Genomic DNA, 12,275 nt, shown 5'->3' on the forward strand with positions numbered 1-12,275 from the left:
TCTCAGTGTGTCTTAGTTTGGGCTGCTATAACAAAATGTCATAGGCTGGGTGGCTTAAATAATAGACATTTCTGATAGTTCTGGAGGCTGAGAAATCTAAGAACAAAGTGCCAGAGGTACTCTGTCACAGTGAGAACTCTCTCCCTGGCATGCAGATGGCCACCTCGTACGGTGGGGAGAGAGAGAACTCTGATCTCTCTCTCCCTCTTCTTATAAAAACAATAATCCCTTCCTGGAGGCCCCACTGTTATGACCTTCTCTAAACCTAATTACCTCCCAAGGGCTCCACCTCTGAATATCATATTAAGGGTTAGGACTTCAACATATGAATGGGGGTTGGGCACAAACATTTAGTCCATTGCGGAGTGAAAAGCCAGACAAATAATGCATGATGCCATTATATAAAACTGTAGAAAAGGTAAACTAATCTATAGAGGCAGAAAGCACATCAATGGTTTTAGGGACAGGGCTGGAGGTAGGACTGGAGGAATTGCAATGGGCATGAGGAAATTTTGATGAGTGCATATGTTCACTATCACGATTGTGGTGATGGTTTCACAGGTATATATGTGTCAAAATTTAACAAATTGTACACTTTAAAGATGAGTTCCTTATGTCAATTATATCTCAATAAAGCTGTTTTAAAAATATTCTATTGTACATTCTTTCAGTCATTCTCTATTTGATAGTTATCACTAAATTGTGATTGTATAATTCTTTTGTATACGTTTCACCTGTGCCCCTGGACTGCATATAAATTTTTACTGTATTTTTCCATTTCCTTAAATACATCTTTTAATATTATACTTTTTTGAAGTTCATTATGTACATCTGGAAAGACATATATCCTGAATTGTCAAAAATTGAACCTATCTGTGCAAACATAACCCAGATCAAGAAAAAGAACAATACCAGAACATTGGTGCCTGCCCTCACATTCCTTTCCAATAAACGTCCTAGGGTAACCTTTCCTAGGGTAACCACTGTCCTGACTTGTAACAGCACAAATTCATCTTGCCAGTTTTTGAGCTTATATTAATAGAATTGTAACAGTAGTATCTTTTGTGTTTGGCTTTATCAAATATTATATTTGTGAGATCCATTCATGTTGCTTCATGTAGTAGTAGTTCATGCATATTCATTATCTATTCATCGCATTTCGCTGTATGACTATAACAAATATCTTGTCTATTTTTCATGAGTATTTTGAAGTTTTTTTTTTTTTAAGATTTTATTTATTTATTTATTTGAGAGAAAGACAGCACAAGCTTGCGGGAGAAGGAGAAGCAGATTCCCACTGAGCAGGGAACCCGATGTGTGGCTCAATTCCAGGACCCTGGGATCATGACCCGAGCCACCCAGGGGCTCCAATTTCATGAGTATTTTGATTACTTCAAGGTTGGGGCTTTCACAATTAACCCTAAGAACATTCTTATATCTTTTAGTGCACCAGTAGATTTCTTTTGTCAATATACCTCAGAGAGAGTGGAATTACTGGGCCATGAATATTTCCATCACCCGTAAAATTTCCTTTGGTTTTCTTTGCTCCTGCCCCCATCCTTTACTTCTAGATATCCATGGTAGATTAGTTTGTTCTGGTATTTCATATGAATGAAATAATATATAGTGTACTCTTTTGTGTATGGCTTCTTTTCGCTCAAAGGTACAATTTTTTTTAATTGCTGAAGAGTATTTCATTGTTTGAATATATCAAAATTTGTTTATCCATTTATCTGCTGATGAGCATTTGGGTTGTTTCGTTTTTCCCATGGAATAAAGCTACTATGAATATTTGCATTCTTATCAAATAGCATAGTCTTGGAATTTACTGAGGTTTCCTTTATGGTCTGATATATAGAGTACATTTGTAAATATTCTTTATGTGCTAAGAAATAATGCATATTGTGTGAAGTGAAATTCTATATATATATTTAATACTTTATCATTATTAAAGTCTTTATCCACTTAGTTTTTTCTGTGTTTCATCCATTAGTCTCTCAGATGATTTTGTTAAAATCTCCAGTTACAATTTCCGATTTATCTATTTCCCTGTACTATTTGTTGTTGCTTATTTTTAGGTTATATTGTTGACGTGTGTTTATTATGGACATCTCTTCTGGCGCGCCTGGGTGGCCCAGTCAGTTAAGCGTCTGCCTTCAGCTCAGGTCATGATCCCAGGGTCTTGGGATGGAGCCCCACATTGGGCTCCCTGCTCACTGGGGAACCTGTTTCTCTCTCTCCCTCTGCTGCTCTCCCTGCTTGTGCTGTCAAATAAATAAAATCTTAAAAAAAATGGACATCTCTTCTTATTCTATTATTCCTTTTACTAGTATACATCATTTACTTTCCCTTTTCTTTTGGCAAGAATTCTGTTTTTTCATGTATTAAAATTGCTACCCCAGATTGCTTAAGACTTTGTCTTACTTCAACTTTTCTATATATAACAAGTGTTTCATAGACAATGTTTCTGGACCTTATATTTATAATTCAATGTAAGTAAATATTATATAAAACTTAATTAATATAACTAAAACATAAAAAAATAGAACTCTAAGGGCTTGTTAGGTTTAATTTATTTTACATTTGTTTTAACTACTGCTATATATTAGTCCTTCAATCTTTTAAGATTTTATACACTTCAGAGAGAGAGAGAGAGAGAGAGATTGAGAGAATGAAAAGGGGCAGAGGGAGAAGCAGACTCCCCGCTGAGCAGGGAGACCCCTGTGGGACTTGATCCCAGGACTCTGGGATCATGACCTGAGCCAAAGGCAGATGCTAAACCAACTGAGCCACCCAGGCGCCCTATTAGTCCTTTAATCTAATGCTGTTTTTACACTGCACTTTCAGTTGCCCTATCTCCATTACTACATTCTTTTGGCTAGAGTGGGTTTTCTTCTGATGGATTAAAAGTTATAAATTATTCATATATTTGTAGTATTTAACCTAAGTCCCATAATCATGTTTATTTACCCTCTTGATGTCTTAAACTTTGCCACTGCTTTGAGGAGATAAACCATTAGCAGGCTCTCATGTCCCTTTGGTTTCTCCCCTACCTTCCCGTTTTTTGCTTTAAACTGGATATATTTTCTTTTTCTTCATTTGTCTTTCTTAGAGTAAACTTATCCAGTAGGCATGGGGTTTGGAAGAAAGGATAGGGGGAATGAATACCTCTGGATGTGATATTCAATGGACCACTGAATTCATGGTTTTGGAGCTTAGAGAAAATCTAGGCTGGAGATTTGGAATCCTACATAGCTGAAACCACTGCTCAAAGGAGACAGGATAAAAAGAGTAGGAGAGCGAACACTAGTATTTAAGGTACATGCATAAATCAAGAAGTTTGCAAATGACACTGCACATCCATTTACCAGAGGAAATGGTGTCATAAAGAGATACTGTATTAAAAATGTACACACTACAAATGGTCCCAAATTTATGATGGTTTGACTTAAAATTTTTTTGCCTTTATAATGGTGCAAAAGAGATACGCATTCAGTAGAAACTGTACTTCAAATTTTGAATTTCGATCTTGTCCTGGATTAGTGAGTGATACGCAGTATGATATTCTCTAGTAATGCTGAGCAGGAATAACCAGCCATGGGATCATGGGGGTGAATAACCAACACACTGACAACTGTTCTATACCCACACAACTGTTCAGTTTTTCCACTTTCAGTATTCAACAATTACATGAGATATTCAACACTTTATCATAAAACACATTTTGTGTCTGATGATTTTGCCCAATTGTAGGCTAACATAAGTGTTCTGAGAACACTGAATGTAGGCTAGGCTAAGCTTTGATGTTCAGTACGTTAGATGTATTAAATACATTTTCAACTTACAGTACTCTCAACTTACAACGGGTTTATTGGTATGTAACCCCATTGTAAATCAAGCAAGATCTGTATATTCACTGCCCAGAATTTAATTTTAAAGATATCACTATTGGGTGTAAGTCCAATTCTGTTGACAGTTTGATTACCCTGATTCCACTCCCAAAAGGCAGTTACCTGGCCTGCCAGTGCCCATCAAAAACAGGACTCTGGTCAGAAGTGGCCTTGCAGTTACAAAGCTTTTTTTTGTGTGGTCTCTCTTAATACCTCGCTTAGATAGGCAGAATGGTGAAGAAACTTCACATCCCTCAAATAACTCCCACTATACTGCCTGAAACTTACAAAGAAAAGACGTGCACTTGAATTAACTGTTGAGATGACTAACAAGATGCATCACCTATCATTCATAGTTTAGTGTGGATTAATCAGACGACCTTCCTAATTCAGAAATTAAAGCAATGGGGGAAGTAAGGAGTAAAGAAGACTGAGTTTTAACCATGCATGAAAATCTTTAAGAAAGGGTAAACTAGAATGGTTTGGTGAAGAGTATTTTGCTTAAGGTAAAAATTGAAGGTATCAGGTTCTTATAGAATAAAAATACTAGTTGATGGGAAATATGCTATCCATCGGCATAGTTACAGAAATGTAAGTCATGAAGAAAGTAGATTCCAAAGGACATGAATTTACCTGAGATCAAGTCTTCAGAGACTTTTAGGCATTACTATTTTCTTATGCTACCTCCCTGATGGCAGTGAACAGCAAAAGAACAAGGTACTATAGTTTTAAGGTGTCTGAGTTCTCATTTCTGCATTTTAATAATTAATTGTATATAATTTATAAATTTAGTATTGAATAAATAGATTTTATTTTAGGCTGTCTATATACCTACTGGCTTAGATGGCTAAGGAACAAGCATTAATATTAAATATCTAATAATTTGTTTGCTATATGACCATCACTGACATCATCTCTGCTAACACATATATAAAGCAAATCATGTGCATCAAATGCAAGCCTAAGCCTTATGATTACATTAATGATTAACATCTATTATTTACTACATACCAAAGCCCTGTTTACATTAATAATTAACATCTACCATTTACTATATACCAAGAACTATTCTAAACAATTTAATTAATATATTTAATATAAATATAACATATATATATTTTCCATTTGCTGAATGTATTTAAACAAATCAATTTAGAAATGTCATAGAGTTAAACAGAACTTCTGACATGTAAACATACTACCATGTTCTGAAACAGATGTTAACACCTGATAAAAGTTAATAATCACTTGTTAGGAAAGCTATCCATTAATAAGGTTAGTCTTCAGGAAAACTAAAACCATTTGTTTTTTTCAGTTTTCCAATCTGACAACGAAATATTACCAAACCACAATCAAATAAAATAAAGACAACACTGGATGGATAGATCAGTACTATGGCTTGGTTATAGCTGTGAACCATTTCGTTCTTGGTGCCACGTGAAAAAAAATTAAGCCAATTACACCAAATAAACCATGGCTTTTGCTTATCACAATTTACTAAGTGATGTTAACTATGGTCCTTGTCAAATATGTTTGGTAAAGGCTATTTACAATGTACATGGTTGAGCATGAACTATTCATAGTTACAAAGATACCTACCAGTTTATACGATATATATATATATATATATATATTATACACACACACACACACACACACACCAAGGAATTATAGGTTAAACAATTCCCCTAAGTTACACTAGTGAGGGTGGAACCAGGATTTGAATTCAGGCAGATCTATAACTTAGACTCCTAATTATTTCACTACACTGACTTCTACTTATGTGTATAAAATTCCATGTTTGAATTTAATCATCTCATTTTCTTTAGTTTCTGTCACTAAGGATTGAAAATGTATCACTGTTGAAACTAATTTAACACATGCCTTTCTAAGATCATTGCTAATAAAACTACCCACCAGCTCTTCTGTCTTTAAGGAGGCAGAAATCTCTTGACACACTATTTTACTTTTCATTTGAACACTAAAAGGCAATTCAGGTGAAGGTTTTAAAAAGTATCAATTTTATACTGAATATTTAGAAATATGGTACACACAGACGCGACAGTAATACAAAATTCATATAATTTAAAACTATTTTCTTATAAACCCTTAACATGGATGGCTGACAGCTCCTAACAGACAAAATTTTGGACAAAGGTACCAGATATTTTGGGGGGTTCATTTTAAATACCATTTAGTCATGCAAACAATTAGGTTTTTAAAAAAATAAATATGACAAATATATGGATTTCTGAAGTAGAAATTGACATACAAATCTATACATTTTCATAATAGTTTTCATTAAAGCATCTTCAAAGTATTCTGTAACATGAAGTTCAGAGCTCAAATTAGATGTAATGAAAAAGCATGAGGTTTTATTAGAATTGTGTAATTCACATACTAAATATTCACATAAAAGTAAACACAAAATTGCAAACATAACTGTTTTATCCTCTGAGTCATTAGCTTCATGAAATTACTTAATGGGATAATTACAAGATAAAATTCTCAATTCTTAATGTTAATAAGGAAATACATATAGGAGCAATACGAGAAAAACTTAATTCTTCCCTCTGAGAAGTAGTGAAAAAGTAACATAATTGCCCCTTGGGATTGTCGAAGCTTTCCTAGAATTCCTTAGGGAAAAGATACTTTTGTTAAACAGTGAGAACTAAAACTACATCCCTTTACCAGCACACAAACCTGTAAGCTTTCTTTTCCAAACATACAGATGCTCACAACTCTGAACTGTAAATTAGTGAACTGGGTTAAAATGTCCCTACCAACCATTTCCCCAAAAAGACAGTTCCAAAGAGGGGGGAAAAGTCTATTACCTTTTTTCACTTGAACAGCTTGAATAAAATTTCTACTATGAGTTTAAGAGAATAATCAATTTCACATAAACAAGCTTGATGGTACTTAAGATGAAATAAATACTAGTTATTAGAAAAGCATATTCATTGAAACATCAAAACTTAACCAGGTTATGATCCTAATTTAAACAGTTAGTACAGGAGAGATAAGAGGATTTTCTTTAATTTAGAGCAGTGATCATTAACTCTGACTACAAATTAGGATCACTCTGAGAACTTTAAGAAAATGGAAGCATGGCTCCCTTCCTAAGAAATTCAGATTAAACTGTTGTGGGTTGGGGTCCATATTAAAGAGTCCTCCAGATGATTCTAATATGAAGTGAGGGTTGAGAAACATTAATTTGGAAAAATTACTAATCAGGGTGGATTTGATTTAAATAAATCATTTAAAATTCAAATAGGGGAGCACTTCCTACATTATAGGCATTGTTCTAAGTGCAAATAAGGAGGAATTCTTTTTTCTATAAAAATCATTGGATAACAATATATTTTTTATCTTTTGAATAGTTACATAATTTTATTAAAATATTACTCAAAGCTATTATGATCTGCTGTCACAAAAGATTCCCTTCTACTTTTCTGACTTATCGTCACTTGATACTGTAACAGAAGAGACCAAACTCAGAAACTTTTTCTCAAGTTACGTGGACAGAACATAAAATTAACACAGATTTCGTTTTTCAAGTCATAGTATATGAGGTATTCTCCATCTTATATCTGGAGTCACAAAGCCATAATTTAAAAACTGAAACTGGATATTGCTTTAATGCTGAACAGAATCTCTAAATCAAAAATGAACTATGTATGATTGGTGTCAGTGCTTGATTTAAATTGCCTAAAAAATAATTTATGACACAACCTCAGAGAACCTAGTAAGAGTGGATCTTTAATGTAGACCATGTTTCCTTGTGACCTATTTATAAAATATTTCTTTATAAAAACTTACAGTAATATGATTTTTGAAATATACGTAATTAGAAATTAGTCATCTCAAAGGAACAGAAATAACAGTTTTGGAAATTCTACATAATTAGAAATTAGTTACTATCCTGGGATGATAGCTTGAGCTTTAACATTTTAAATTAAAACCACCTTATCAGGTATTATAAAACTCATTTGAAATGTATTTTAACTCAAGAAAAAACATCAGATATAAATTAATAAACTTGATTTATGTCTACTCTTCAACCCAACAGTTTTCAGGTTTAAATTTGCTAAAACCAACTGACTATTAATCCTATACAAGGCTAATTACCTTTTATAGATGGACAGCAGGCCAAAATGATTAAATTTTGGTTAAATTGTAATATATGTATATACAGGAAAATGCAATAGCAATTTGTTTTCCATAGTTGATGGAATTAAAAGGAATTAAAACAGCTTTACAATTTTTATGAAAGCTCAGTAGTCAAATAAATATTTAATAAAAATATACACCATAGGAAGATAACAAGAACTTAGTGTTTAAAAATAAACTTTGTCACATTGTTTTGCTTTCACTTAAATAGAACAAGCAACTCAAATAGTTGCTTAAGGTATTTAAGAATGATTAAGGTGTGTTTTTGGAACAATTAAAATTAGAATAACACTAGAGAGATAACACTAAGATGAAAGAGAAACTATGTTTTAACTCAAAGGTTTAAAGTTATGGTTATTGGGGCTTTTTCAGTATGACCAAGATCCTAATAGACATGTATAGTTTGGGGAGTAAAAACTCAAAGATAGTCATAATTATGTGGTTCATGCTGTGAAACTCTCAGTATGTAAAAAAATACAAATACAGTATATATAAGCACCATTAGAAATGTGCGTGTGTGTATATGTATATTTATACTTAAAACTTTACCTGATTAAAAACTGCATTTCAGAGTAAAGTTAAGGACAAAGCACACAACTATGAAAATACATTCTTAAGCTAATATGTCATGGGACTTATTTTTAAAAGCTTCATCTGGCATTCCTTCTAAAAATCAACAAAATAATACAACATAAAGGAAACCAGTATTCTTTTATGGTGCAAATCCCTCAGTTAAACAGAAATTTCCAAAGAAAAAAGAATGTGTTCGATAAGTGTTTTCAATCCATAATCAGATTCCAACAGAAGGTAATGAAGTCAACTAATAAATGCAAATTCATAGAATAAACCAGCATATGTTAAATTTGCCCCCAAGGGACTATCATTCAGGTTTCAGATTATTTTTAATTGAGAGTAGTCAAGATTACTCTGCAGGAAAAAATCTTCCTTCTATATAAAAGATAGAAATTTGCAAACTGTAATTTAATATTTCTGCCATGGTCACCAAAACTCAGAAAACCGTCATATCTTATACAATACATACCCTGGGGTAAGACAGGTCTTTAATGAAAATCGCATTTTGATCCTATGTAGAGGCAGCTCATGATAGACTGTTACGCGTATACTTGCTATTTTTCAAAGCTCCCAGAATAAGCAATCACATAAGATACACTGAACTTCTTTGAGGACATTGTGACATGATAAATAATGTTATTCACCATTTAAAATACGTTCAATCTCTTCTAGTCTTTTTAAAGCAGCAACTCTTTTCTTCTCAATTTCTTTGATTTCCTTTGTTGTTTTGTGGGGGGTCTCTTTGTCTGTATTTTTTCCTAACAGTTTGTTGGATTTAGACTGACTTTTATTATCACTTGGTTTTATGATCTTTGTAGGTCTAGGTTCACTTCCTACTTCTTTTACATTTTCAGCTGGAATTTTGTCTCCTTCTACACCTGAAGTCTTACCAGTTGGGGATATTGGCTGTTCTGCAAAACTAGATGAGGAAATTTTTTCCCTGACTATATTCAAATGGCGTTGAATATATTCTTCATGTGGTGCTAATGCCAATGTCTCAACCAGGCATCTTTCAGCTTTTAGTAAGTCCTTCTCTTCAAAATAAACAACACAAAGATTGTGTTTTCCTTGCACATTGCTTGGATCCATCTCCAAAATCTTTTCAAAACATTTTTTTGCTCCAAGTATATCTTTCTTTTGATTCATCAGAATGTCTCCCTTTAAAATAAGACCCTTGATATGATCAGGATAGTGTCTGAGTAACTCTTCCAAGATTGGCAAAGCCATTAATTCCTTTGCTGTCTGAGAATACAGGAGAGCCAGATTAAACAAAGCACTTCTGAAATCGGCTTGTAATTTTATGGCTTTCTTCATCCACATCTCTGCTTCACTGTCCTTTTTGTCATCCATGGCAAGCATTCCCAGATTGAAATAACCATTAGCATCTTGTGGCTCTTCATTTATATAGCTTAGAAGTCGTTTTCTAGCTTCTGGTCTGAGTTTAACCTCACCTAAGAATAATTTTTTAAAAAGAAAAAAACATATTGTTAACAAATGAATTAAGTCTGAGGAGCAAAAGCCACTTTCAGTATTTATCTAGTTAGATTAGAAAAAGCATCAAAACAACTAATTTCTGTAACTAAATCAAAAAGTAGAAAGCAAAAAACTCAAAGCTTTCACAGGGAAGACCGTGTTTAAAACACTGAAGTGATAGCTCATTTCCTTTCCTTTAAGGCAGCAAGAGTGCCTCAAAATCCTGAAGGGGCAAAAATATCTCTTTAGAGTTGAGAATCTAACTGGGAGTAGCAGAGGAAGATTATGCAATTAAGAGGAAGAGGCACTGGATTTGCCAACAATGACATGTATTCAATCTTGATTCTGTTAACACTATGACTTTATGCATTAAATCATTTAACTTCTCTGGGTTGGCCTGAATTTTCTTTTTCTTTCTTTTTTTTTAAGATTTTATTTATTTATTTGACAGAGAGCGCACGCGTGTGCACCCCCAGGCAAGGAGAGCAGCCTAGGGAGAAGCAGTCTTTCCGCTGAGCAGGGAGCCCCATGCGGGGCTCAATCCCAGTGACCTGAGCCAAAGGCAGAAGCTTAATGAAGGCAGACGCTTAACCAATTGAGCCATCCAGGCGTCCCAGCCTCTGAATTTTCTAAGAATTACATGACACATATGTAAAAAACCTCAGGAAATAGTAACTATTATTGGATAAACAAAATGCTGCAGTCTTACAAAATCAGATTTTTTAATATATTACTTCAAATTTTTTAGGACTTTCAAAGGTAAAAAAATACCACTAAACATAAAGCTTAAACATTTAAATTAGGATTCAAGAAACAAATATTTCAGATAATTTCTAATGCAAATAAATACAAAAAAATTCAAGTTCCATGACTACGAACCTTAGGATACAATTTTATGTCAAATAAAGGCCATTTTTCATGATTACCAAGGTTAGCTAACTTTACAAAAACGTTAACCTTTCTCTGAAGCCATGTTTTAAATACCAGCCATAAAGATCTTCTTCTATCCTTTTATTTGACAATAAGATGAATAAAAAAAATATAAAACATATCAGTTGGCTTAAGTTCTTATCTTGAACTAGTTACTAAATTAGCCACATGAAATTTGGGGTAGTTATTAGATCTATTTGATCCTTAATATAAAAATAGAAGACTGGTAAAAGTAAACTCAAATACCCTCTTTAACTCAAATACTATGATTTTATGATTCTTTTTGTTTTTTGTAAAAGTTTTTAAAAAGTATCTAAGATTTAACTACAAAATATAAATGTAGATTTTTTTCCAAACTAAAAATTAATATTATAAATTATATATATCACCTTCCACTGTACTACTAAAATACCCATATATCAAAGATTCTAATTTACTGTCACGAATAATTTAGTTTTGTTGAATTACAGGAAATTACAATAATATCTCAGAAAATAAAACTAGATATAAAATGATACCAAAAACACTTGGTCATACTATTCAAGAGAAAATACATTTTCTTCCTAAAGCATATAATGCTTTTGTCTCCCTAGAAATAATTACAAAAAATTTTTTGCAAGTTCTGATTATTTAATGTATATGTATATATAAGAGATTATTTCTGTACATAAAATGACAAAACAGATTAAAAAGGCACTGCTTAATAGAATGTCTGAAAAGTTAAGTCTTAACATATACCCAAAGAACTAACAATTGTGTTAGAGTGTATTACTTGAAATTCGTACTTCAAGTATTTTAAACATTCTTAGAAATAATTTATGTACAGTTTTGATATAAACTATCCATTCATAAAGCATTTGCCTCAGGTAATGTACGTTCAGGTTTTATTTTATTTCAAACAATATGTTTAAATACAGAAACATTTTGAGAAAACATACCTGATTCTTGCATTAATATAGCAGAATTGAATAATGCTAGTTTATGCTTTGGATTTAGTTCTAAAGCATGATTAAAATTTTTTAGGGCTTCATTTGGTTCTTTAAGTTCAATATGAACAATTGCCAGGTTGTACCAAAGATCTGCATTATTTCTGTCCAGCTCTAGTGCTTTAAGATATGCTTCTTTTGCTTTGAGAGGTTTATTCATTTTTAAAAGCAACTCTCCTCTGTGGAAAAATCAAACACAAGCTTTACTCATATTACCATGTCAATCTGTAGACACTATTTTTCACAAGTTTTA

At 32.7% G+C, this 12,275-nt stretch overlaps 1 protein-coding gene across 3 annotated transcripts in view; it reads right to left on the reverse strand.

Annotated features, from left to right (window-relative positions):
- Positions 1-5,888: 5,888 nt before the first annotated feature.
- Positions 5,889-12,275, reverse strand: part of TMTC3 (transmembrane O-mannosyltransferase targeting cadherins 3) — a 50,238-nt gene continuing 43,851 nt past the window's right edge. For all 3 annotated transcript variants that reach the window (XM_057316264.1, XM_057316265.1, XM_026499935.4), the window contains exons 13-14: positions 11,975-12,201; positions 5,889-10,084 (exon numbers count right to left, since the gene is read on the reverse strand). In XM_057316264.1, the coding sequence (XP_057172247.1) occupies positions 9,270-10,084; positions 11,975-12,201 (1,042 nt within the window). In that variant the 3' untranslated portion in view covers positions 5,889-9,269. The remainder of the gene's footprint in view (positions 10,085-11,974; positions 12,202-12,275) is intronic.

Source organism: Ursus arctos, unplaced genomic scaffold (assembly GCF_023065955.2).
Source record: "Ursus arctos isolate Adak ecotype North America unplaced genomic scaffold, UrsArc2.0 scaffold_21, whole genome shotgun sequence".
Lineage (NCBI taxonomy): Eukaryota > Metazoa > Chordata > Mammalia > Carnivora > Ursidae > Ursus > Ursus arctos.